This window comes from Acomys minous, assembly GCF_964271855.1.
Source record: "Acomys minous genome assembly, chromosome: 8".
Classification (NCBI taxonomy): domain Eukaryota; kingdom Metazoa; phylum Chordata; class Mammalia; order Rodentia; family Muridae; genus Acomys; species Acomys minous.
The window spans coordinates 7,230,788-7,258,224 of NC_140489.1; the positions used below are offsets into that span (position 1 = coordinate 7,230,788).

The 27,437-nt window shown below is 59.2% G+C and overlaps 1 protein-coding gene across 1 annotated transcript; it reads left to right on the forward strand.

The window, feature by feature from the left end:
* On the forward strand, window positions 1–26,946 carry AHNAK2 (AHNAK nucleoprotein 2). Its single transcript, XM_084792414.1, has 10 exons — window positions 1–242; window positions 6,920–6,978; window positions 7,083–7,181; window positions 7,854–7,955; window positions 8,673–8,814; window positions 9,120–9,304; window positions 9,411–16,937; window positions 17,916–18,308; window positions 18,825–20,834; window positions 21,345–26,946. Exons 1-10 carry the CDS (start codon window positions 107–109, stop codon window positions 26,241–26,243), a joined length of 15,552 nt encoding a protein of 5,183 aa, XP_084648540.1. The 5' UTR covers window positions 1–106; the 3' UTR covers window positions 26,244–26,946.
* Window positions 26,947–27,437: the final 491 nt, after the last annotated feature.

Sequence of the window (27,437 nt, forward strand, 5' to 3'; positions counted from 1 at the left end):
GGGCATCGTCCTCCTGTTCTGCTTCCTGCAGATGTTGAAGAATACGGGTGTCAGTTCTTTGTGACTCCAACTGCTGTGCCAGGGCCAGCCAGCCTGGGTTGGGAAAATGCCAGCAAGAAGCTGTCTGGACCCCGGGTGGCTTTGGCACCAAGAAGTCCCAGGGGCAGCTCCTCCCGGTTTGCACTGCAGGCTGTGGGCTGCCACGGAACTCCCAGCTGCCCCTGCCCCTGCCCCTATCTGGTGTAGGTACTGGTTTTTGTTTGGAGAGAGCCTAAGTTGTGAGGGACATTGGTGCCAAAGGTACCAAATAGCTATTTTAGTAGCAGGACCCAGAGCTGCAAGGTTGGGGGTTGTGGCCTAGGGAGGGGTTTCCAGATTTCGGCACTCGTGTGGTTTGGTGTACAGAAGCTGGGTTGGCTGTAGCAGGTTGCTCAGACAAGGGCTGACTTGCTTATTAGGGGCAGCCAAGATGGGACTTTGCCCTTCTACTCAAAGGGTCAGGTTGGCTGGTCTATTCTTGAGGGTGTGGTGACCATTTCTGTTGGCTTCTGAGTCTTCTGAGGTTGGTGGTCTAGTACACTTTTTCATGACTCAGTTTCTCCAGCTACAGGAGCTGGCCTGGGGCCCCTGCTGCTCCTCCGCAGATCTTTCTAATTCTGGGCAGGGCTGCTCACTGCCATCTTAGGTTGGTTTCTGAGGCAGGTTCTTTCTCTGTGGCCCACACTGGCTTGGGACTCTCATGCAGGTGGCCTCAAGGTTCTTGTCGTCCTGTCGGGCTGACGGCCAGCTCGTTCTCTTTCCTTTCTTAGCCATTTCTTGCACTAGAGTTTATCCTGTACCAAGTTCCGTCCACGTGCTTGGAGGATGCAGCGTGCCTGTGAGTTTGGGGAGCGGAGCAGCCCATGGAAAGTCCAGCACTGGAGAGAGCCTGGGCATGGGGGTAGGGTGGGAGGGTGGGGAGGTGGAGGGGGTGGTGGGGAGGGGTGAACTGAGGCAGGCAGAGAGGCTTTATGTAGGTGACTGCAGGGAACTTGTTTTGGGAGAGGGAAATGTGACCACCCTCCTGGGCCTGGCTGGCCTATGTGGGGAAGAGCTCTGAGCTGGACTGGGTGGCTCAGCCCTTCAGAGCTGGCTCTGCTCCCTAGTCCTCAGACGCAGCTATAGAAGCACTGGGGGACAGAGTGGGCAGGCCTGCCGCTGCCTCGGGTGTTGCTCCACGAGGTCTCAAGGTCTCATGACAGTCATCCCAGCTCAGCACTTGCTTTGTGAAGTTCCAGGATGGGGCGAGGCCTGAGTCCATGCTAGGCGGGGTGGGGATGGGTGCATGTGCGCCCATGAGGGCACTGGAATCCCAATCTGAGAGCCCTCCCAGTGTGAGCCTGCCCTGGGCCCCTACTGGCGATGCTTCACATTGGGCTGTCCTAGGGGAAGGGACAGTGGCACTGACCAGACACTCTCAGGCTCCTGGAGGGCAGTGTGATTCTCAGCCAGTTTCGTAAGGACTCCACTGCCCTGGTAACATGCAAAAGTGCCCACCACAGCAGGCCCCACCTGGAAGTCAAAGCAGCTTGAATGCAAACTCTAGTTTTGTTTAAGTGAACGCCCCACCCTGCCTCCATGGCCACACTCTGATGGCCGTGGACCATGGGGACAACATGCCCCTCTATGTAGGTAGCCCTGCCTGCCTCTCTCCCTCTCTCTCAGGCTGACCTCTTCAGCCTTACCACAAAATAGCCCAGTTCCTGGAACTCCAGCTTCTCCAAGCCAGGGGGTTCCGCCATGGTACCCCCACCTTGTCCCTGCCCAGCCCTACCATGCCCTGGAGCGGGAGTGACTGCCCTAGGGTCCTGTGGTCACTCCCTGAGTGTAGGAGTCGGATGCTAATGACAGGGTTTGGGACTGCACAGAGGGTCAGAAAGGGCCAAGGAATTTGAGGCAATGTCAGGCGACAGTGGCCAGACCTGCTAGGCTTGGCCCAGGTGTGTCCCCACTTCCTCCTCTATAAAACGGGGCTTCGGTGACTATCAACAGCCTGTGTCATTGTTTAGGTGGCACTGTTCAAGGCTGGGTTGTTTACAGAGCTGCCTTTGAGAGAGATATGTGGGCAGGCAGGCAGGGTGCTTCCTGTCCCCCAGGCCTGGGCGTCCTGTTCTATGTGGATGAGACTTTACTCTGAGACTTCCCTCCTCCCCTCAGCTGGTAGAGGCAGGCAGCCTCCACCCTTTGCACATTGCGACTGGGGGGCTCCTGCCAGCCGCTAGAGTGCGGCCCTGTGGCAGAGTTCATGCTTCTCTCCGGCCCATCGTACAAGGAAAGGAGGGCTGTGTGGGTGGGGTCAGCTATACCGAAGCTTGCTAAGCCTGAGAAGGGGCTTAAACCCAGGCCCCAGGGCCAGGGCTGCCTCCCGCTTCCCTCCCTCCCCCCCCTCCCTGAACTCACAGCACAGAGTGTGCCCCACTTTCCAGCCGTCAACACCTTTCCTCATGGGCTTTTGACACCCTCAAGACTCCCCGAAACATTCGGAATTACAGTTCCTACAGACCTCAGGGTAGGTCACTGCCCGGCTATGGGGAGGGGTCTTTCATTCTGGGGCCCCATCCCAGCCCCAGCCTGACCCAATACTGGGCCTGGGGCCTGGCCAAAGCTCCAGCCTCAGGCAGGGGAACAGGAAGACACAGATTCACCTACCCTTGCCTGGCCTCCAGGAAAGGGAAGTGACCCAGGATCCCTCCTAAAGCTGTCCCCTTTCCACATGCCCTGCCCTGCCCCTGCCTCTCCCCATCCCCCAAGTCAGTGTGTGGCTAGGGCAAAGTGTGGGTTCTTTGTGCAATCTTGGGATCCCTAACAACAGTGGGGCGCATGGACAAGGACTGGGGGGATGGTGATGGAGACAGATGGTTGGTACACTTCCCTTCCAGCACCAGGTTATGGGTTGGTCGCCTGCAGGACGGGCACATGGGGGTTCCAGGACATTATCTTGCCTAAGGTCAGTTTTATAAATGGGGAGGTTGAGGGCTGTGGCATTCCCAATGCCCTGGACGTCAGCCCATGGTTTAGACCACAGAGTAGTGGGAAGGAGGAGGTGGGATCTGATGCCTCTTCCCTGAGCCTCCCCGCCTCCCTTGGAGGACAAATCCCCACAGCTCCATCCCCTGCCCACTCAGAGCCACTTTGCAGGAGAAGCAAGAGAGGCAAGCGCTGTTGGGCTCAACCCCTGGGTGCCTCTGGAGACAGGTGCGGCCTCTGTGCACACAGTGGGAAATCCAAGCCGAAGCAGGTTTGTTCATGGGCAGATGGTAGCTACATCCAGAATCCTGCTAGTCCCGGAACCGCCTGTCCCTATGGGGATGTCATCAAGGCCAGTGCCCAGGTCCCGGTTACTGACAGAGATAATGTCTGTGTAAGAGGGGCTCCACCCCTCAGGACAGGCCTGGAGCAGGGATGGAGTGTTTCTTTCCAGCCTGGCTTCCCTTGTGTAGGTAGTCCTTGGAGCCTAGGCCCAGCCAGAACCCATATCCCACTAAAGCTGTTCATTCTCTGAGTGTTTAGCAGAACTTAGGAACTTTACACTGGAATTCTATGTGGAGGAAAGTTTTGTTTCTTCTGTGTCCCAATAAAACTTTATTTACAAAGGCAGGCAGTGGGCAAGATGGAGCCACTCACTCACTGCTTTTCTATTTTCTGACTAATAGGTACCTTACCGGGCATGGAGAAGGTACCTTGACTAAAACCATTAGAAAGTTCGTAGGGTGCTCCCAGCCCTCAGGAGGCAGAGGCAAGTGGATCTCTGTGAGCTCCAGGACAGCCAGGCATAAGTAATGAAATCCTGTCTTAAAACAAACAAACAAGCAAACAAACCAAAAAGAACAAAAATTTGTAGGGCAGTGATGAGCACAGTGTTACTGGGACAGCAGGGCACGCAGCCCCATGCCGACATGCCGGGGTCTCTTAGCTGTGACGCTGCGGGGCCACTGGGTAGGCAGCCATGGCTTGGATAGAAACCAGCAGACTGCTTTCCAAAGCAATTGTTCTAGTTCACCTCAAGCTCAGGATGTGACAGCAGTTCCAGCTGCCCACACCTGCCTCTCCTTCACTTCAGCCGCTCTCCTGGGGAGAACATGCGTCCTCACTGTGGACTTGGCAGGCGCTGTGCTAATCGTGACTTGCTAGTTGTGTGTCCTAGGTGCATGCCCTCCTAGCCTGATTTTCTCCCTCTCCCTGTTTTTTTTTTTAAACTTTTTAAATTTTATTTTTAAATTTCATGTGCATTGGTGTTTCGGCTGCATTTGTGTCTGCGTGAGGATGTTGTATTCCCTGGAACTAAATTTACAGATGGTTGTGAGCTGTTGAACGGGGTTCTCTGGAGGAGCAGCCAGTGCTGAGCCACCTCTCCAGCCCCCCCCCCCACTCCTCCCCTGCCTCTTTCCTTGCTCCTCTCTTCCTATTGGACATTAAACTTATGGCTTCTCACATGCTGGGCAGATGCTCTACTCCTGAGCTGTGTTCCCAGCCCTTTGCCCAGTTTTCTACTGGGGCATTAACCTTTATTTTGGTTTGTGCTTTCTGGTGGTGGGGGCCACTATTTGATAAATGTCTTGCAAATATGTTCGCCCAGGCGTACCTGGGCTAGGTCATTTTTTTCTTGTATTAATTGACTATTTTCACACCATCCTTTGTAAAGTATGCAAAATTTGAGCACGCGCATGTGTGTGTGTGTGTGTGTGTGTGTGTGTGTGTGTGTGTGTGTGTGTAGGCCAATGGCCACCTCAGATGTTATTTCCTGGGTACCATCCACACTGGTTTTTGAAGCAGGGTCTCTCATTAGCCGGGGGTTCGACAACTTATTTCTACCTCCCCAGTGTTAGGACTGCAAGTGCAAGCCGCCTCCTCCACCATAAAAAAAAATGAGTTTGGGGCAACCTATCCAGCATGGGCTGGTCCTGGAAACCGGGAATGAAGCAAGGACAGACACACAGATGCATATACTGAAAAGTTGGGGCTGAAGAGGCCAGGCTCACTCTGGTGGAACAGCACCACCGGTGCATAACCTGGAACCTCAGTGCATTCTCTGAGCCACTAGAGGGCTCAGCGAGTCTGGAGGGAGTCTCTAGGAGAGAGGCCTCCAGTTCCTGTCATCTGGGAGGAGGGGCAGCTGTCATGGTTCCTACACTGTCAGCATCAGCACATGGACCATAGGAAGGCTTTACCAGCTCAGGTGAGTTGGAGGCATTGGTCCCTGCCAGTGATACACACTCACTCAAGAATTCATCTGTGGCTTACACACTCATTCAGGACTTCATCTGGGCCTTACACACTCACTCAGGACTTCATCTGGGCCTTATACACTCACTCAGGACTTCATCTGGGCCTTACACAGTCACTCAAGACTTCATCTGGGCCTTACACACTCACTCTGGACTTTATCTGGGCCTTACACAGTCACTCAGGACTTCATCTGGGCCTTATACACTCACTCTGGACTTCATCTGGGCCTTACACACTCACTCAGGACTTCATCTGGGCCTTACACACTCACTCTGGACTTCATCTGGGCCTTACACACTCACTCAGGACTTCATCTGGGCCTTACACACTCACTCAGGACTTCATCTGGGCCTTACACACTCACTCAGGACTTCATCTGGGCCTTACACACTCACTCAGGACTTCATCTGGGCCTTATACACTTACTCTGGACTTCATCTGGGCCTTACACACTCACTCAGGACTTCATCTGGGCCTTACACAGTCACTCAGGACTTCATCTGGGCCTTACACACTCACTCAGGACTTCATATGTGCTTTACACACTCAGGATACCACCTGTGCATTACACACTCACTCAGGACTTCATTTGGGCCTTGCACACTCACTCTGGGTTTCTTAGGCTTCCCACACTGGGGAGTGGATTCAGGCACTCATGCTCGGAAGGCGAGTGTTTTACCAACTGACACTTTCTCTCTCTCCCTATCTTTCTCTCAATGTGTATGGGTGTAATGGTCACTGTTGTAGGAGAGCGTATTTAATTTTTTTGCCAGTATTTGAAAGACTGATCACCAGGTATCAAGTTCTTGACTGACACCTTTTTTTTCTCTTAGTCTTTGCAAATATTGACGCATTTCCATACTTCTCTATTTAATTTGTTTTTGAGACAGGGTTTCTCTGTATAGTCCTGTCTTGGAATTCACTCTGTACATCAGGCTGGCCTTGAACTCATAGAGACACACCTGCCTCTGCCTCCTGAGTGCTGGGATTAAAGGCGTGCGCCACCACTGCATGGATTCTCTATTTAATTTTTTTTTTGGGGGGGGCGCGGTTTCAAGACAGTGTTTCCCTGTGTTAGCCTTGGTCCAGAGTGAGTGTGTAAGGCCCAGGCTGGCCTCTAAATCACAGTGATCGCCCGTCTCTGCCTCCCGAGTGCTGGGATTAAAGGCGTGCGCCACCACTGCCCGGCTATCCCTACCCTCTTAAGTCCTCTTTCTTATGAGAGCCTGGCGTCACTCGTGGCCTCCATGCATGGGTTCCTTTAGTGTTCTGAGTGATCTGTTAGTGGTCGCTGCTTTGGAGTCTGTGTTAAAGGTGCCATCCATGGATTATTGGCAACACTGTCCATCACTTGCTCGTCAGTGAGGATACCACCTTCTTGTTTCTTTTTACTGCCTGTGGGGACGGGTGCTGGATACTTAGGAAAACATATTGCAGCAACTCTGGATGTTAATTTCAGGCTCAGGGTAGTTACTGTTTGTGTTTCTTTCTTGGACTAAATCTGCAAATCGATAGCCCCCAAATCCCACCCTACTGCTGCCCTACTGCTGCCCCACGTCTCCCACCCAGGGTTTTTCTTCGTTCACACTTGTCTCCCCGGGTCCACATTACGGCCTCCTGCCTTTGTGCCCACTCATGGCTCTTCTCTCTGCAGTATCTGGCCGGCAGCTGCAGCAGCAGGACACAGAGCCTGTGACCGAAGAGGACAGCTCTGTGAGTGTTACCGGAAGAGGAAGCCCCTCCTCCTTAGCCACCCCCCACAGCCCCCCAGGCTGGAGAGCCTGCTGGTTGGAGGTAACTTTATTCTCTTCTGCCAGGTGACTGAAGGGCCTGTGGGTGAGATCATTCGGCCAAGGCCACAGGGGTCCTCGCCTGTTTATGAATACACAGCTGAAGGTGCTGGCTTTGGAGGCCAGGTAAGCCACGGGGCAGAACGACTGGCAAAGAAAGGCTCAGGGGTGGCCACAGATACCGTTATCCCCTGTTCACTAGGGTCTGTGCATCCCACCTGCCCTTCCTATTGGTGCATTTGGTCTTACCCTCTCCTCCAGTGTCTTTCCCTTTATCTGGATGAGCCACTGAGGAGGTGGGGACACTTGTAGTCTCTCTCTGTGTGTGTGTGTGTGTGTGTGTGTGTGAGAGAGAGAGAGAGAGAGAGAGAGAGAGAGAGAGAGAGAGAGAGAGAGAGAGAAGAAGTGGGGGCAGAGGGAGACTCTGAGAAGTCGTGTGTGGGACATGGCAGGGCCATACACCTTCACCGCACTTACTCGTATCATCATGGAGAGGGGACTGTCGACTTCCTTGTGGGAGGAGCCTTGGCAGGGATCAGAGGAGACCTGTCTACTCATTTTACAATTTGAAAATCTTCCCCTGCTCTGAGGTACCTCCAGCAGCTGCAGGGTTGGGGTGTGCCCGGTCCTCCATAAGGAAACAGAAGGTTTAGAGTCGCCTTTCCCAGTGAGGTCCCTGTGTGCTCCACACCCCACCAGAGTTCCTGGGCTCCTGCATCCTGGGCTCTTCTGCCCAGAGCCTCCCTGGCACCCCTGACTCTTTAGCAGAGTGGTGACTCCCACCTCCCTTGACTGCAGGACAACAGCCGGGGCAGGCACAGCTCCTCTGGCAGGCGGAGATCCTGGTGGAAACGGGATTCAGGGGAGTCCACAGCCTTCTCCAGCATGAGTCATCCAGAGGTGGGTGCCACCGAGGTGAGGGGTCAGGGGGTAGGCCTTCCTTATGGGCTTCAGCTTCAGGAGACGGGGGGGGGGGGTGGTGGTGGAGGTGGACATACCCACATGACCTGTGGCTAGTGCCCTGTGCCTCAGGCCTCAGGGATGGGCAGAGGCAGAGGCTGGCTTCGATGGAAAGAGTCTGACTTCTGATGAGCATGTGTGCATCCACGCCCTGGTGTACAGTGAACACAACACTGGAAAACATTACGCAGGCTGTGGTGAGGAAGGGTCTTGGCCAAGGGAGATGTGAGGGCCTCAGTGGATGCCTACCATGGAGAACCTTCCTCTGTGCCTTCTTGCATAGCCTCACTTTGATGGACATAGGGGTGGCCATCATTTGCAGGATCAGGTGGACTAGAGCTCCCTGTGTATTCCCAGTGTTGGTCCTTCCTGGTCCTACACAGGATGCAACAGACCAACAAGGGCCCAGCAGAAGGAATGTTAGCTAGAGCCTCTCCCCTGGGGACTTGGCAGCATAGACAGGATGTCCCCTGTGAGGACAAGGTGAGATGACTCCACCTGAGGCTTCCCGTAGCTGGCCTTTCTCCAAACCCCAGACACAGTCGCCTAGCCCACCCGCTTGGTGCCTGAACCTCTACCCAAGCAGCACAGAGCACCATCCTCAGGAGACATTGGCCCCAGCAGTAAATGCCCATACTTCTGCCCCACTCTGTGCAGGAGGCAAGAGAGGTGACACTGAAGACTGAGGTGGACTCTGGAGCCAGTGGCTACAGTGTCACAGGTGGTGAGGACCAGGGGATCTTTGTCAAGCAAGTGCTGAAGGACTCCTCCGCTGCAAAGCTGTTCAACCTTAGAGAAGGTACCACAGCCATCCCATCCCTGGGGCTCCCATTGTCAACACTAGGACTGGAGGGGGAAATAAAGAAACCTGGAGGGGGTGGGCCTCCCCTATGGCTCAGGGTGGCCCTATGGTCTTGGCTCAGACCCTTCAGGCTGGGGCTGTGCGTTGTGCCTTATTTTCTGCCTGCTGTTGGAGGTGCTGTTGGAGAGCTGGAGCTGGGCACATGCTATAGGCCTTCCTGTTGCTGACATGCAGCCCCAGGCCACTGCTTCTATTCTGGTGGGGCATGGGGCACTGAGCCTGGTTGCTTCTTCTTCCTTCAGGAGACCAGCTTCTCAGTGCAACCATATTCTTTGACCATATGAAATACGAAGATGCCCTTAAAATCCTTCAGTACTCAGAACCATACAGAGTTCAGTTCAGAGTCAAACGGAGGCTCTCGGCCAGCAAGGAAGAGGACTCGGTCAATCAGCGTTCTCAGCAAGGTCTGCATGGTCAGGAAAAGCAGGTAAGGCTCTGCCCAGTGACATTCAAGGTGTCCCCATTTGCATTAGAGACGCCTTTCCTGTGAGGTGTCTCTGGTACAGGTGTTGTATCCAAGTCTCCTGTTTCAGGACAAAGATATTGCTGACGGGTGCATGGAGACCCCTACAAAGACGCTACAGTCAGACGGAGACCGAGAGAGGCTTATTTCTAAGTCCACAGATGGTCGCCACAGGCGCCCACAGGACAGACTCTCCTGGCCAAAATTTCAAGCCTTAAGGAGCAAGCGGGGAGCAGGCCCCCGACGCTCACACAGTTCCTCAGAAGCATCAGAGCACAGGGGCGCACGGGATGTGTCCCCCACAAGCACAGACACGGAGGTCCAGCTGTCAGCGGCCGACCAGGAGCAGAAGTCAGGGTCAGGTAGACGAAGAAAGAGATTCCTGAACCTGACATTTGGATTGAGCTCAGGGCAGGGCCCAGTCACTACTGAGCAAGCAGGCAGAGAGCCCCAGGCCAGGAAAGCGCGTGCAGGGGTCCTAGAAGAGTCACGACAACGGGAGGATGACATAAAAGATACAGTGGTGGCTGTTGAGGACAAAAAGGACAAGACACAAAGAGCCAGGACCATATCTGCTCTAACTATGCAGACACCCATTGGGACCAGTCATTCCACTGTGGACAAAGACGCCTCTGAAGAAATGGTGATAAAGACAGACAGGCATCCTAGGAAGAAAAAGCCAGCGGCTAAACGTGACAAGGAGAAGACGATGAGCCTGCGGAGAGCTGAGCCGGCCCCAGGAATGAGTTGGGAGGATGAATGGGAGGAGGTCCAGAGTCTGGAAATGGGTCTTGCAAAATTGTCTCTGAAAGACACGTCCGACCAAGGGAGCATAGAGATCTCCTCATATGGCATGAAAACACCACAAGATGTATCTGCCAAAACCAAGATGGAAGAACCAATAAAATACACAAAAGAGGATGGATTAGGGATGAAGGTACAGAGAGACTCTGGGGACAGAGAAAGAATGAAGATACAAGAAAAAGTTCACTCACAAGGCCAGATAGAAGACCATAAAGGAAAAGAAGAAAATGAGGAGACAGAAAAGGGGCAGAAAGAAAAAAAGACAAAAGAAAATGTAGAAAATGTAACACCGACAAGACAAATAAAAATGAAGATGACAAAATTCAAGATGCCAACATTTGGATGGTCTCCCACAAAAGACCTGAGTAGAGTGAAAAGTGAGGAAAAAGGAAAAATAGGGACAGAAGAAATGAAAGAGAATATAGAAGAAAAGAAAGTAGAAGATGGCAATAAGGAGGAAAAATTGGGAAAAGATGATGTGAGACTGGAAGAAATGATTGTGGGAGAGGGAGAAAAAACAACTGAGGACCAGGAGTGTGTTAAAAGAGAAATAACTCTGAGGATGCCAAAGTTCAAGATGCCCTCGTTCGGCTTGTCCATGCCAGGCAAGCCGACCGTGGAGGCCTCGATGGAGGTGGCGGCCCCCAAGGTGGAGGCAGACGTGGCCCTGCCCTCTGTCCAGGGTGACCTGAAGACCCCTGACCTGAGCGTCCAGCTGCCATCCGCCGACATGGAGGCCAAGGCAAGCCAGGTGGGCGTGAAGCAGCCGGAGGGCCAGCTGCCCGAAGGAAAGCTGGCGGGGCAGGAGACTGATGGCCCCGGCCTGAAGGGCCACCTGCCCAAGGTGCAGATGCCCAGCCTCAAGATGCCCAAGGTGGACCTCAAAGGCCCCCAAGTGGACCTCAAGGGCCCCAAGGTGGACGTGAAGGGCGCCAAGGGCGAGCTGACCGCCCCTGAGCTGGAGGTGAACATGCCCGGAGTGGAGGTGGACATCCCGAGGCCTGCTGCCAAGCTGGAGGGTGACCTGTCCCTAGGCGACAAGGACGTGGCCGCCAAAGACAGCAAGTTCAAGATGCCCAAGTTCAAGATGCCCTCGTTCGGCATGCCCGGATCTGGGAAGCCCACCATGGAGCCCTCGATGGAGGTGACGGCCCTCAAGGTGGAGGCAGACGTGGCCCTGCCCTCCATCCAGGGTGACCTGAAGACCCCTGACCTGAGCGTACAGCTGCCGTCCGCCGACCTGGAGGCAAAGACCGGCCAGGTGGGCATGAAGCTGCCTGAGGGCCAGCTGCCGGAGGGAGAGCTGGCGGGGCAGGCGGCTGCTGGCGCCAGCCTGAAGGGCCACCTGCCCAAGGTGCAGATGCCCAGCCTCAAGATGCCCAAGGTGGACCTCAAGGGCCCCCAAGTGGACCTCAAGGACCCCAAGGTGGACATGAAGGGCGCCAAGGGCGAGCTGAGCGCCCCCGAGCTGGAGGTGACCATGCCCGGAGTAAAGGTGGACATCGCGGGGCCCGCCGCCAAGCTGGAGGGCCACTTGACCCTGGGCGACAAGGACGTGGCCGCCAAAGACAGCAAGTTCAAGATGCCCAAGTTCAAGATGCCCTCGTTCGGCATGTCCGGGCCTGGCAAGCCCACCGTGGAGGCCTCGATGGAGGTGGCAGCCCCCAAGGTGGAGGCAGATGTGGCCCTGCCCTCCATCCAGGGAGACCTGGAGACCCCTGACCTGAGCCTTCAGCTGCCTGAGGGCAAGCTGCCTGAGGCAGAGATGGCAGAGCAGGCGGCTGCTGGCGCTAGCCTGAAGGGCCACCTGCCCAAGGTGCAGATGCCCAGCCTCAAGATGCCAAAGGTGGACATCAAAGGCCCCAAAGTGGACCTCAAGGGCCCCCAAGTGGACCTCAAGGGCCCCAAGGTGGACGTGAAGGGGGCCAAGGGTGAGCTGACCGCCCCTGAGCTGGAGGTGACCGTGCCCGGAGTGGAGGTGGACATCCCGGGCCCCGCTGCCAAGCTGGAGGGGGAGCTGGCCCTGGGCGACAAGGACGTGGCCGCCAAAGACAGCAAGTTCAAGATGCCCAAGTTCAAGATGCCCTCGTTCGGCGTATCAATGCCTGGCATGCCCACCGTGGAGGCCTCACTGGAGGTGGCGGCCCCCAAGGTGGAGGCAGAGGTGGCCCTGCCCTCTGTCCAGGGCGACCTGAAGACCCCTGACCTGAGCGTCCAGCTGCCGTCCGCCGACCTGGAGGCCAAGGCCGGCCAGGTGGGTGTGAAGCTGCCCGAAGGAGAGCTGGCAGAGCAGGCGGCTGCTGGCGCCAGCATGAAGGGCCACCTGCCCAAGGTGCAGATGCCCAGCCTTAAGATGCCCAAGATGGACCTCAAGGGCCCCCAAGTGGGCCTCAAGGACCCCAAGGTGGGCGTGAAGGGTGCCAAGGGCGAGCTGAGCGCCCCCGAGCTGGAGGTGACCGTGCCCGGAGTGGAGGTGGACATCCCGGGGCCTGCTGCCAAGCTGGAGGGCCACCTGGCCCTGGACAACAAGGACGTGGCCACAAAAGACAGCAAGTTCAAGAGGCCCAAGTTCAAGATGCCCTCTTTCGGCATGTCCGGGCCTGGCAAGCCCACTGTGGAGGCCTCGCTGGAGGTGGCAGCCCCCAAGGTGGAGGCAGATGTGGCCCTGCCCTCCATCCAGGGAGACCTGGAGACCCCTGACCTGAGCCTTCAGCTGCCTGAGGGCAAGCTGCCTGAGGGAGAGCTGGCAGAGCAGGCGGCTGCTGGCGCCAGCCTGAAGGGCCACCTGCCCAAGGTGCAGATGGCCAGCCTCAAGATGCCAAAGGTGGACTTCAAAGGCCCCAAAGTGGACCTCAAGGGCCCCCAAGTGGACCTCAAGGGCCCCAAGGTGGACGTGAAGGGGGCCAAGGGCGAGCTGACCACCCCTGAGCTGGAGGTGACCATGCCCGGAGTGGAGGTGGACATCCCGGGGCCCGCTGCCAAGCTGGAGGGCGAGCTGGCCCTGGGCGACAAGGACGTGGCCGCCAAAGACAGCAAGTTCAAGATGCCCAAGTTCAAGATGCCCTCGTTCGGCGTATCAATGCCTGGCATGCCCACCGTGGAGGCCTCACTGGAGGTGGCGGCCCCCACGGTAGAGGCAGAGGTGGCCCTGCCCTCCATCCAGGGCGACCTGGAGACCCCTGAGCTGAGCCTTCAGCTGCCTGAGGGCAAGCCGCCTGAGGGAGAGCTGGCAGAGCAGGCGGCTGCTGGCGCCAGCCTGAAGGGGCACCTGCCCAAGGTGCAGATGCCCAGCCTCAAGATGCCCAAGGTGGACCTCAAGGGCCCCCAAGTGGACCTCAAGGGCCCCAAGGTGGACTTGAAGGGCGCCAAGGGCCAGCTGAGCAGTCCCGAGCAGGAGGTGACCGTGCCCGGAGTGGAGGTGGACATCCCGGGGCCCCCTGCCAAGGTGGAGGGCCACCTGGCCCTGGACGACAAGGACATTGCTGCCAAAGATAGCAAGTTCAAGATGCCCAAGTTCAAGATGCCCTCTTTCGGCGTATCCGCCCCTGGCATGCCCACCGTGGAGGCCTCACTGGAGGTGGCGGCTCCCAAGGTGGAGGCAGAGGTGGCCCTGCCCTCCATCCAGGGCGACCTGAAGACCCCTGACCTGAGCGTCCAGCTGCCGTCCGCCAACCTGGAGGCCAAGGCCGGCCAGGTGGGTGTGAAGCTGCCCAAAGGAGAGCTGGCAGAGCAGGCGGCTGCTGGCGCCAGCCTGAAGGGCCACCTGCCCAAGGTGCAGATGCCCAGCCTCAAGATGCCAAAGGTGGACTTCAAAGGCCCCAAAGTGGACCTCAAGGGCCCCCAAGTGGACCTTAAGGGCCCCAAGGTGGACGTGAAGGGGGCCAAGGGCGAGCTGACCACCCCTGAGCTGGAGGTGACCATGCCTGGAGTGGAGGTGGACATCCCGGGGCCCGCTGCCAAGCTGGAGGGCGAGCTGGCCCTGGTTGACAAGGACGTGGCCGCCAAAGACAGCAAGTTCAAGATGCCCAAGTTCAAGATGCCCTCGTTCGGCGTATCAATGCCTGGCATGCCCACCGTGGAGGCCTCACTGGAGGTGGCGGCCCCCACAGTAGAGGCAGAGGTGGCCGTGCCCTCCATCCAGGGCGACCTGGAGACCCCTGACCTGAGCCTTCAGCTGCCTGAGGGCAAGCTGCCTGAGGGAGAGCTGGCAGAGCAGGCGGCTGCTGGCGCCAGCCTGAAGGGCCACCTTCCCAAGGTGCAGGTGCCCAGCCTCAAGATGCCCAAGGTGGACTTTAAGGGCCCCCAAGTGGACCTCAAGGGCCCCCAAGTGGACCTCAAGGGCCCCAAGGTGGACGAGAAGGGCGCCAAGGGCCAGCTGAGCAGTCCCGAGCTGGAGGTGACCATGCCCGGAGTGGAGGTGGACATCCGGGGGCCCGCCGCCAAGCTGGAGGGCCACTTGACCCTGGGCGACAAGGACGTGGCCGCCAAAGACAGCAAGTTCAAGATGCCCTCGTTCGGCATGTCCGGGCCTGGCAAGCCCACCGTGGAGGCCTCGCTGGAGGTGGCAGCCCCCAAGGTGGAGGCAGATGTGGCCCTGCCCTCCATCCAGGGAGACCTGGAGACCCCTGACCTGAGCCTTCAGCTGCCTGAGGGCAAGCTGCCTGAGGGAGAGCTGGCAGAGCAGGCGGCTGCTGGCGCCAGCCTGAAGGGCCACCTGCCCAAGGTGCAGATGCCCAGCCTCAAGATGCCAAAGGTGGACTTCAAAGGCCCCAAAGTGGACCTCAAGGGCCCCCAAGTGGACCTCAAGGGCCCCAAGGTGGACGTGAAGGGGGCCAAGGGCGAGCTGACCACCCCTGAGCTGGAGGTGACCGTGCCCGGAGTGGAGGTGGACATCCCGGCGTCCGCTGCCAAGCTGGAGGGCGAGCTGGCCCTGGGCGACAAGGACATGGCTGCCAAAGACAGCAAGTTCAAGATGCCCAAGTTCAAGATGCCCTCGTTCGGCGTATCAATGCCTGGCATGCCCACCGTGGAGGCCTCACTGGAGGTGGCGGCCCCCACGGTAGAGGCAGATGTGGCCCTGCCCTCCATCCAGGGCGACCTGGAGACCCCTGACCTGAGCCTTCAGCTGCCTGAGGGAGAGCTGGCAGAGCAGGCGGCTGCTGGCGCCAGCATGAAGGGGCACCTGCCCAAGGTGCAGATGCCCAGCCTCAAGATGCCCAAGGTGGACCTCAAGGGCCCCCAAGTGGACCTCAAGGGCCCCCAAGTGGACCTCAAGGGCCCCAAGGTGGACGTGAAGGGCGCCAAGGGCCAGCTGAGCAGTCCCGAGCTGGAGGTGACCATGCCCGGAGTGGAGGTGGACATCCCGGGGCCCCCTGCCAAGGTGGAGGGCCACCTGGCCCTGGGTGACAAGGACGTTGCTGCCAAAGACAGCAAGTTCAAGATGCCCAAGTTCAAGATGCCCTCGTTCGGCGTATCCGCCCCTGGCAAGCCCACCATGGAGGCCTCACTGGAGGTGGCGGCCCCCAAGGTGGAGGCAGACGTGGACCTGCCCTCCATCCAGGGCGACCTGAAGACCCCTGACCTGAGCGTCCAGCTGCCGTCCGCCGACATGGAGGCCAAGGCCGGCCAGGTGGGCATGAAGCTGCCCGAGGGCCAGCTGCCTGAGGGAGAGCTGGAGGAGCAGGTGGCTGCTGGCGCCAGCCTGAAGGGCCACCTGCCCAAGGTGCAGATGCCCAGCCTCAAGATGCCCAAGGTGGACCTCAAAGGCCCCCAAGTGGACCTCAAGGGCCCCAAGGTGGACGTGAAGGGGGCCAAGGGCGAGCTGACCACCCCTGAGCTGGAGGTGACCGTGCCCAGAGTGGAGGTGGACATCCCGGGGCCCGCTGCCAAGCTGGAGGGTGAGCTGGCCCTGGTCGACAAGGATGTGGCCGCCAAAGACAGCAAGTTCAAGATGCCCAAGTTCAAGATGCCCTCATTTGGCTGGTCCGGGCCTGGCAAGCCCACTGTGGAGGCCTCGCTGGAGGTGGCGGCCCCCAAGGTGGAGGCAGATGTGGCCCTGCCCTCCATCCAGGGCGACCTGGAGACCCCTGACCTGAGCCTTCAGCTGCCTGAGGGCAAGCCGCCTGAGGGAGAGCTGGCAGAGCAGGCGGCTGCTGGCGCCAGCATGAAGGGCCACCTGCCCAAGGTGCAGATGCCCAGCCTTAAGATGCCCAAGATGGACCTCAAGGGCCCCCAAGTGGGCCTCAAGGACCCCAAGGTGGGCGTGAAGGGCGCCAAGGGCGAGCTGAGCGCCCCCGAGCTGGAGGTGACCGTGCCCGGAGTGGAGGTGGACATCCCGGGGCCTGCTGCCAAGCTGGAGGGCCACCTGGCCCTGGACAACAAGGACGTGGCCACAAAAGACAGCAAGTTCAAGATGCCCTCTTTCGGCATGTCCGGGCCTGGCAAGCCCACCGTGGAGGCCTCGCTGGAGGTGGCAGCCCCCAAGGTGGAGGCAGATGTGGCCCTGCCCTCCATCCAGGGAGACCTGGAGACCCCTGACCTGAGCCTTCAGCTGCCTGAGGGCAAGCTGCCTGAGGGAGAGCTGGCAGAGCAGGCGGCTGCTGGCGCCAGCCTGAAGGGCCACCTGCCCAAGGTGCAGATGCCCAGCCTCAAGATGCCAAAGGTGGACTTCAAAGGCCCCAAAGTGGACCTCAAGGGCCCCCAAGTGGACCTCAAGGGCCCCAAGGTGGACGTGAAGGGGGCCAAGGGCGAGCTGACCACCCCTGAGCTGGAGGTGACCGTGCCCGGAGTGGAGGTGGACATCCCGGCGTCCGCTGCCAAGCTGGAGGGCGAGCTGGCCCTGGGCGACAAGGACATGGCTGCCAAAGACAGCAAGTTCAAGATGCCCAAGTTCAAGATGCCCTCGTTCGGCGTATCAATGCCTGGCATGCCCACCGTGGAGGCCTCACTGGAGGTGGCGGCCCCCACGGTAGAGGCAGATGTGGCCCTGCCCTCCATCCAGGGCGACCTGGAGACCCCTGACCTGAGCCTTCAGCTGCCTGAGGGAGAGCTGGCAGAGCAGGCGGCTGCTGGCGCCAGCCTGAAGGGGCACCTGCCCAAGGTGCAGATGCCCAGCCTCAAGATGCCCAAGGTGGACCTCAAGGGCCCCCAAGTGGACCTCAAGGGCCCCCAAGTGGACCTCAAGGGCCCCAAGGTGGACGTGAAGGGCGCCAAGGGCCAGCTGAGCAGTCCCGAGCTGGAGGTGACCATGCCCGGAGTGGAGGTGGACATCCCGGGGCCCCCTGCCAAGGTGGAGGGCCACCTGGCCCTGGGTGACAAGGACGTTGCTGCCAAAGACAGCAAGTTCAAGATGCCCAAGTTCAAGATGCCCTCGTTCGGCGTATCCGCCCCTGGCAAGCCCACCATGGAGGCCTCACTGGAGGTGGCGGCCCCCAAGGTGGAGGCAGACGTGGACCTGCCCTCCATCCAGGGCAACCTGAAGACCCCTGACCTGAGCGTCCAGCTGCCGTCCGCCGACATGGAGGCCAAGGCCGGCCAGGTGGGCATGAAGCTGCCCGAGGGCCAGCTGCCTGAGGGAGAGCTGGAGGAGCAGGTGGCTGCTGGCGCCAGCCTGAAGGGCCACCTGCCCAAGGTGCAGATGCCCAGCCTCAAGATGCCCAAGGTGGACCTCAAAGGCCCCCAAGTGGACCTCAAGGGCCCCAAGGTGGACGTGAAGGGGGCCAAGGGCGAGCTGACCACCCCTGAGCTGGAGGTGACCGTGCCCACAGTGGAGGTGGACATCCCGGGGCCCGCTGCCAAGCTGGAGGGTGAGCTGGCCCTGGTCGACAAGGATGTGGCCGCCAAAGACAGCAAGTTCAAGATGCCCAAGTTCAAGATGCCCTCATTTGGCTGGTCCGGGCCTGGCAAGCCCACTGTGGAGGCCTCGCTGGAGGTGGCGGCCCCCAAGGTGGAGGCAGATGTGGCCCTGCCCTCCATCCAGGGCGACCTGGAGACCCCTGACCTGAGCCTTCAGCTGCCTGAGGGCAAGCCGCCTGAGGGAGAGCTGGCAGAGCAGGCGGCTGCTGGCGCCAGCATGAAGGGGCACCTGCCCAAGGTGCAGATGCCCAGCCTCAAGATGCCCAAGGTGGACCTCAAGGGCCCCCAAGTGGACCTCAAGGGCCCCAAGGTGGATGTGAAGGGCGCCAAGGGCCAGCTGAGCAGTCCCGAGCTGGAGGTGACCGTGCCCGGAGTGGAGGTGGACATCCCGGGGCCCCCTGCCAAGGTGGAGGGCCACCTGGCCCTGGACGACAAGGACATTGCTGCCAAAGATAGCAAGTTCAAGATGCCCAAGTTCAAGATGCCCTCTTTCGGCGTATCCGCCCCTGGCATGCCCACCGTGGAGGCCTCACTGGAGGTGGCGGCTCCCAAGGTGGAGGCAGAGGTGGCCCTGCCCTCCATCCAGGGCGACCTGAAGACCCCTGACCTGAGCGTCCAGCTGCCGTCCGCCAACCTGGAGGCCAAGGCCGGCCAGGTGGGTGTGAAGCTGCCCAAAGGAGAGCTGGCAGAGCAGGCGGCTGCTGGCGCCAGCCTGAAGGGCCACCTGCCCAAGGTGCAGATGCCCAGCCTCAAGATGCCAAAGGTGGACTTCAAAGGCCCCAAAGTGGACCTCAAGGGCCCCCAAGTGGACCTTAAGGGCTCCAAGGTGGACGTGAAGGGGGCCAAGGGCGAGCTGACCACCCCTGAGCTGGAGGTGACCGTGCCTGGAGTGGAGGTGGACATCCCGGGGCCCCCTGCCAAGGTGGAGGGCCACCTGGCCCTGGGCGACAAGGACGTTGCTGCCAAAGACAGCAAGTTCAAGATGCCCAAGTTCAAGATGCCCTCGTTCGGCGTATCCGCCCCTGGCAAGCCCACCATGGAGGCCTCACTGGAGGTGGCGGCCCCCAAGGTGGAGGCAGACGTGGACCTGCCCTCCATCCAGGGCGACCTGAAGACCCCTGACCTGAGCGTCCAGCTGCCGTCCGCCGACATGGAGGCCAAGGCCGGCCAGGTGGGCATGAAGCTGCCCGAGGGCCAGCTGCCTGAGGGAGAGCTGGAGGAGCAGGTGGCTGCTGGCGCCAGCCTGAAGGGCCACCTGCCCAAGGTGCAGATGCCCAGCCTCAAGATGCCCAAGGTGGACCTCAAAGGCCCCCAAGTGGACCTCAAGGGCCCCAAGGTGGACGTGAAGGGGGCCAAGGGCGAGCTGACCACCCCTGAGCTGGAGGTGACCGTGCCCGGAGTGGAGGTGGACATCCCGGCGTCCGCTGCCAAGCTGGAGGGCGAGCTGGCCCTGGGCGACAAGGATGTGGCCGCCAAAGACAGCAAGTTCAAGATGCCCAAGTTCAAGATGCCCTCGTTCGGCATATCAGCGCCTGGCAAGCCCACCGTGGAGGCCTCACTGGAGGTAGCGGCCCCCAAGGTGGAGGCAGAGGTGGCTCTGCCCTCCGTCCAGGGCGACCTGAAGACTTCTGACCTGAGCGTCCAGCTGCCGTCCGCCGACCTGGAGGCCAAGGCCGGCCAGGTGGGTGTGAAGCTGCCCGAAGGAAAGCATGCGGGGCAGGCGGCTGATGGCACCAGCCTGAAGGGCCACCTGCCCAAGGTGCAGATGCCCAGCCTCAAGATGCCCAAGGTGGACCTCAAAGGCCCCCAAATGGACCTCAAGGGCCCCAAGGTGGGCGTGAATGGGGCCAAGGGCGAGCTGAGCGCCCCCGAGCTGGAGGTGACCGTGCCCGGAGTGGAGGTGGACATCCCGGGGCCTGCTGCCAAGCTGGAGGGCCACCTGGCCCTGGACAACAAGGACGTGGCCACAAAAGACAGCAAGTTCAAGATGCCCTCTTTCGGCATGTCCGGGCCTGGCAAGCCCACCGTGGAGGCCTCGCTGGAGGTGGCAGCCCCCAAGGTGGAGGCAGATGTGGCCCTGCCCTCCATCCAGGGAGACCTGGAGACCCCTGACCTGAGCCTTCAGCTGCCTGAGGGCAAGCTGCCTGAGGGAGAGCTGGCAGAGCAGGCGGCTGCTGGCGCCAGCCTGAAGGGCCACCTGCCCAAGGTGCAGATGCCCAGCCTCAAGATGCCAAAGGTGGACTTCAAAGGCCCCAAAGTGGACCTCAAGGGCCCCCAAGTGGACCTCAAGGGCCCCAAGGTGGACGTGAAGGGGGCCAAGGGCGAGCTGACCACCCCTGAGCTGGAGGTGACCGTGCCCGGAGTGGAGGTGGACATCCCGGCGTCCGCTGCCAAGCTGGAGGGCGAGCTGGCCCTGGGCGACAAGGACATGGCTGCCAAAGACAGCAAGTTCAAGATGCCCAAGTTCAAGATGCCCTCGTTCGGCGTATCAATGCCTGGCATGCCCACCGTGGAGGCCTCACTGGAGGTGGCGGCCCCCACGGTAGAGGCAGATGTGGCCCTGCCCTCCATCCAGGGCGACCTGGAGACCCCTGACCTGAGCCTTCAGCTGCCTGAGGGAGAGCTGGCAGAGCAGGCGGCTGCTGGCGCCAGCCTGAAGGGGCACCTGCCCAAGGTGCAGATGCCCAGCCTCAAGATGCCCAAGGTGGACCTCAAGGGCCCCCAAGTGGACCTCAAGGGCCCCCAAGTGGACCTCAAGGGCCCCAAGGTGGACGTGAAGGGCGCCAAGGGCCAGCTGAGCAGTCCCGAGCTGGAGGTGACCATGCCCGGAGTGGAGGTGGACATCCCGGGGCCCCCTGCCAAGGTGGAGGGCCACCTGGCCCTGGGTGACAAGGACGTTGCTGCCAAAGACAGCAAGTTCAAGATGCCCAAGTTCAAGATGCCCTCGTTCGGCGTATCCGCCCCTGGCAAGCCCACCATGGAGGCCTCACTGGAGGTGGCGGCCCCCAAGGTGGAGGCAGACGTGGACCTGCCCTCCATCCAGGGCAACCTGAAGACCCCTGACCTGAGCGTCCAGCTGCCGTCCGCCGACATGGAGGCCAAGGCCGGCCAGGTGGGCATGAAGCTGCCCGAGGGCCAGCTGCCTGAGGGAGAGCTGGAGGAGCAGGTGGCTGCTGGCGCCAGCCTGAAGGGCCACCTGCCCAAGGTGCAGATGCCCAGCCTCAAGATGCCCAAGGTGGACCTCAAAGGCCCCCAAGTGGACCTCAAGGGCCCCAAGGTGGACGTGAAGGGGGCCAAGGGCGAGCTGACCACCCCTGAGCTGGAGGTGACCGTGCCCACAGTGGAGGTGGACATCCCGGGGCCCGCTGCCAAGCTGGAGGGTGAGCTGGCCCTGGTCGACAAGGATGTGGCCGCCAAAGACAGCAAGTTCAAGATGCCCAAGTTCAAGATGCCCTCATTTGGCTGGTCCGGGCCTGGCAAGCCCACTGTGGAGGCCTCGCTGGAGGTGGCGGCCCCCAAGGTGGAGGCAGATGTGGCCCTGCCCTCCATCCAGGGCGACCTGGAGACCCCTGACCTGAGCCTTCAGCTGCCTGAGGGCAAGCCGCCTGAGGGAGAGCTGGCAGAGCAGGCGGCTGCTGGCGCCAGCATGAAGGGGCACCTGCCCAAGGTGCAGATGCCCAGCCTCAAGATGCCCAAGGTGGACCTCAAGGGCCCCCAAGTGGACCTCAAGGGCCCCAAGGTGGACGTGAAGGGCGCCAAGGGCCAGCTGAGCAGTCCCGAGCTGGAGGTGACCGTGCCCGGAGTGGAGGTGGACATCCCGGGGCCCCCTGCCAAGGTGGAGGGCCACCTGGCCCTGGACGACAAGGACATTGCTGCCAAAGATAGCAAGTTCAAGATGCCCAAGTTCAAGATGCCCTCTTTCGGCGTATCCGCCCCTGGCATGCCCACCGTGGAGGCCTCACTGGAGGTGGCGGCTCCCAAGGTGGAGGCAGAGGTGGCCCTGCCCTCCATCCAGGGCGACCTGAAGACCCCTGACCTGAGCGTCCAGCTGCCGTCCGCCAACCTGGAGGCCAAGGCCGGCCAGGTGGGTGTGAAGCTGCCCAAAGGAGAGCTGGCAGAGCAGGCGGCTGCTGGCGCCAGCCTGAAGGGCCACCTGCCCAAGGTGCAGATGCCCAGCCTCAAGATGCCAAAGGTGGACTTCAAAGGCCCCAAAGTGGACCTCAAGGGCCCCCAAGTGGACCTTAAGGGCCCCAAGGTGGACGTGAAGGGGGCCAAGGGCGAGCTGACCACCCCTGAGCTGGAGGTGACCGTGCCTGGAGTGGAGGTGGACATCCCGGGGCCCCCTGCCAAGGTGGAGGGCCACCTGGCCCTGGGCGACAAGGACGTTGCTGCCAAAGACAGCAAGTTCAAGATGCCCAAGTTCAAGATGCCCTCGTTCGGCGTATCCGCCCATGGCAAGCCCACCGTGGAGGCCTCACTGGAGGTGGCGGCCCCCAAGGTGGAGGCAGACGTGGACCTGCCCTCCATCCAGGGCGACCTGAAGACCCCTGACCTGAGCGTCCAGCTGCCGTCCGCCGACCTGGAGGCCAAGGCCGGCCAGGTGGGTGTGAAGCTGCCCGAAGGAAAGCATGCGGGGCAGGCGGCTGATGGCACCAGCCTGAAGGGCCACCTGCCCAAGGTGCAGATGCCCAGCCTCAAGATGCCCAAGGTGGACCTCAAAGGCCCCCAAATGGACCTCAAGGGCCCCAAGGTGGGCGTGAATGGGGCCAAGGGCGAGCTGAGCGCCCCCGAGCTGGAGGTGACCGTGCCCGGAGTGGAGGTGGACATCCCGGGGCCCGCTGCCGAGCTGGAGGGTGAGCTGGCCCTGGGCGACAAGGACGTGGCCGCCAAAGACAGCAAGTTCAAGATGCCCAAGTTCAAGATGCCCTCGTTCGGCGTGTCCGGGCCTGGCAAGCCCACTGTGGAGGCCTCGCTGGAGGTGGCAGTCCCCAAGGTGGAGGCAGACGTGGCCCTGCCCTCTGTCCAGGGCGACCTGAAGACCCCTGACCTGAGCGTCCAGCTGCCGTCCGCCGACCTGGAGGCCAAGGCCAGCCAGGTTTGCATGAAGATGCCCGAGGGAGAGCTGTCGGGGCAGGCGGCTGCTGGCGCCGGCCTGAAGGGCCACCTGCCGAAGGTGCAGATGCCCAGCCTCAAGATGCCCAAGGTGGACCTCAAGGGCCCCCACGTGGATCTTAAGGGTCCTAAGGTGGACGTGAAGGGCGCCAAGGGCGGGCTGCATGCTCCCCAGCCTGAGCTGACCGTTCCTCTGCTGGAGGGGGATACACAGTCCGTGTATATGGGTGTTGAACTTAGTAACTCATGTCTAACAGATGTTTTCAGCAGGTCCAGTAATGTGTTCCACCAGCCTTCTTCTTCCCTGTTCACTGAGGCAGCTCAGCTTCCCGCTCCTGCTCCTTGCCCTGTGTTTACCAGTTCGGATTCTCCTCAATGCTCCATTGATCCTATACCCACCTCATTTCATGCTCGCATCATGTTTCCTAAATTTCACAAACCTAAATTTGCCTGTTCTGCTCCTCTGTCATCCTCTGAGATTGAGGGTGCCGTGTCTGAGGGTGTCCCACTGTCTCCCTCTGATCCTGAGGCCCTCTCAGGTTTCTTAGGCTCTCATGTTCCGTCTTCTGATGCTTTCGTTTCCCAGGTTTTAGATGAATCCTCCATTCAGCCTGTAAGACAGCTGCCCCCTGAAGGCCATAGTCAGGATGGAAAGGGGACTTCTTTTAACTTACCCAGGATCAAGCTCCCCCCGTTTCATTGGTCTCCAAAGAGGGACGTGGAGCCTATAGGTGATTCTGAGTCCCAACATGAGGACCCCTTGCCTGCTGTAGGTTCCTCTACAATTGAAATGGACACACAAAGTGAAAGTTGTGTTTCCTCCGTGGAGTCACACAAGCCTGGCTCTCTGGAGAAGGATACAGAGAAGGGACGAAGCCGGAAGCTGAGCTTTTCCATGCCAAGGCTTGCACTACCCAAGATAAAGGCTTCTAAGGTTCGGGCTGGCAAGCCACAGCCAGATGGGAAGCTTTCACCTGCTGGTACCACATCTGGTGGTGATTTGGTCGTCATAGAAACTCCTGTCAGTGACCCCCACGTCCAGGGCAGTCATTCGAAAGATGTCACCATAGAACCCTGTATCAGATCCTCCTCCACCACAGCTGAGGAGGCTAGGCCCAAAGCTGAGCTTCTTGCTCCCAAAGGTGACCGGGATGTCAGAGGTGACAGTGAGGATCCTATGTTTGTGGGTGTCTCTGCAAGTCAGCCCTTTGGGGAACAGACAGTACCCACAATGGAAGACCCCCTGCAGTCATTAGATAGACAAAGAGACAATGCCCCCACCATGAAAAGCCCTGAGAGGGATGCCACAGCAAAAGAAGTGTCAACAGATGCCAATGAGGGATGGTTCAAAATGCCCAAGTTCCGAGTTCCTGGTTTCAGGCGCTCCTCATCCAAGGAGCGAGATCAGGCTGGAGAACAGGAAGCCACTCAAAAGACACAGACCCCAGTCGCCAGCATAGCCTTGGAGGCAGAAGTAACAGCAGCCAGCAGGGAGCTGGCCCATTTGCCTGAGTCAAAGGTCGAGGCACATGTCTCTCTGGGGTCCCCAGAGGGAAGGGCCGGTGTGAAGACCTCAGAGAGCCCAACATATGCAGATGTTGTAAAACGCGATCTCCACGGAGCAGTCTCTAGGATGCCCAGCTGCAGTGCTGGGACTTCCCAGACACATGTGTCCAGCCCTGAGCTTGATGCCCATCCATCTATAGGCTCCCTCTCCCTTGAGATGCCTGGTGTGAGAGTCTCAGAACCCCGGCTTCCTCCAGAAGGGACAGGTGAACAGGGGCGTCCTGGGCCAGGAGGAAACATTCTTGCTGAGGTGGAGGCTAGAACAGGAAGCTGGCCTTCTCAGCCCCAAGGGCCTCTGAGGCTGAAGGCCTCCCTCACGGAGTTGCCATCCCAGGTATCTGTGGTGAGCACGAGTCAACTCTGGGAGGATTCTGTGTTGACTGTCACATTCCCCAAACTAAAGGTGCCCAGGTTCTCCATGCATGCCCACAGCTCTGAGGCTGATGTATTCTTCCCTGTGGTGAGGGAGGTACAGTGTGCAGAGGCCAGCACCAGCGGCACCATGCATAAGGATATCCCTGGGCTATGGGAAGCCAGCATCCTAAGGACAGGTACTAAGGACACCAGAGGGCCACCAGCAAGCCTTGAGCAATCCTTGGAAGCACCCCCAATTTCTAAGGCCAGAGTACACATTCAGGGGTCTCATGGTGAGAGTCAAGAAGTCGTTATTTGCAGCAATGTGGAGCAAGAGCCCACTGATCCCTCAGCACCGGGAGCCTTTTCTACTCAGATTGTGCGGGAATCAGAGATTCCTGCTTCCACAATTCAGACTCCCTCTTACGGATTTTCTTTGCTGAAAGTGAAAATCCCAGAGCCCTCTGTGCAGGCCAGTGTGTGTGCAGTAGCTCCCGACTCCCAGACGCAGGAGGGCTTGGGTGGAGACCCCCTGCCAGCTGCTGCAGGGGGACACTTCATTTCTGGTGACGTCGGCGGCGAACCATTTGAGATGATCTCTTCCAGTGTTGGCATGCCACCCCTGTCATTCATGCCTGAGGCACATGCCGGGCCCCAGCTTGCGCACGGCATCTCTGATGACGAACCAGCAGAGATTCTTGAGTTTCCTGAGGACAGTCAAGAGGAAAAGCCCCCTGGCACAGCTACGAAACAGAAACCAGAAGGTAAAAAGGCAAGCCTCTTGTGGTCCTGGCTTCCAAGTATTGGGTTCTCCTCTGTGGAAGAGATGGCTGCTGATTCCAGAGATGGCACTCAAGTATCTACTCCTGTCCACGTGCAGCCTGCAGCGCGGCTGGACCCTGAACTGCCCAGAAAACAGGAGAAGGCAGGCTGGTTCCGGTTTCCCAAGCTAGGATTTTCCTCTTCACCTACCAAGAAGACCAGAAACCCCGAAGATGAGGAAGGCCAGGCAGAACCCAAGCTCCAGGAGGAAACTGTCACCTTTTTTGATGCTCAAGAAAGCTTCCCTCCAGAGGAGGAGGAGGAGGAAGCTCAGCCAGAGGTGACAAGTTCAAAAGCAATGGTCGCATCCTCTGCGAGAACAGAGCTAGTACTGTTGGAACAGTCTAGAGACACGGGTGACAAATCTACACCTAAGCCTGGGGTCAAGTGAGAGCCAGAGGTCAGAGTCCATGGGAGAGACAAAGAACCTAAGCTGAAAGTTTGTGGCTGAGCACCGAAAGCACCTCACTCTAGAACGCATGCTTGTAAAGTCACAGGCTTGAAACCAAAGCAGAAGTGAATAGCACTTCTGTGTCACACCACACAGCCCTCCTATACGGAACCAAAAAAAAAAAAAAAAAGTTAGTTTCTTCCAGGGTTTGGAAGAAATGAAGGCTGCAATGTTGTCAAGTTCTGCTAGTCGCTGCTGGAGAACGCTATTGGAGAACTCCGTCCCAAGAGGCCTCCGGGTCCCAGGAGAGCAGCATTGTCTCTGAAGTTCTTGCTCGCGAACTTCCTCCTTTGTTGACTATTTCACTATTGGCAAGCTTTGGGATGTTCACTGTGATGATGATGATGATGAAGATGATGATGATGATGTGTGTGTGTGTGTATGTGGCAGAAAGGTCTGACCAATGGCTGACCGCACTCAGTGGTAACAGCCGGTTACCCCGTAGGGTTCACACACGGGTTTGTATCAGATCTTGTTGTATGTCTATTTGTCTACCTGCCTGTAAGTGTGCAACTATTTCCCCAGATGTGTACAAGTCCCATGTACTGGCTCCTGAGCTTCCTCCTGTACAGATTGCAGCCCATACAGACAGCCCTATGCAGTCACCTCCCATTGGACAATAAAGAAATTGATGCACCCAGTGGTCCAGTTTGCTGATGGCTGTGTTTTCTCTCTTTTGAGACAGGATGTCTCTGTGTAGCCCTGGCTGCCCTGGACTCACATTGTGTACGAGGCCGGCCTCAAACTCACAGAGACCTGCCTTCCTGAGTGCCACGGTGCCCAGCCAGCTGATGTCTTTTGTTCTGGGGTCCTCACTTTATCCCTACTCTCGCTTTCTTCCCATGCACTATGGAGCTCCAGAAACCAGAGCTGAGGTTCGTCTAAAGAGTGGCCGCCATCTCTCACCTGTTTGTCCACATCCACAGCTAGAGGCCTCAGTGGATACTGAGGAAGAAATTGAGGCCCTGAGTCCATGATAGTGCAGGGGACACAAATGCATTCCTGCTAGCGGCTGGACAGCAGTGCTGGGGTGGAGGGTGACACTGAAAGTAGGAACAACAGAGAGCAGTTGACCTGGAGGCTTAGCTGTGGGTGTGGCCCATCATCAGAAGTTGCTTTCACCTGGGGGACCTT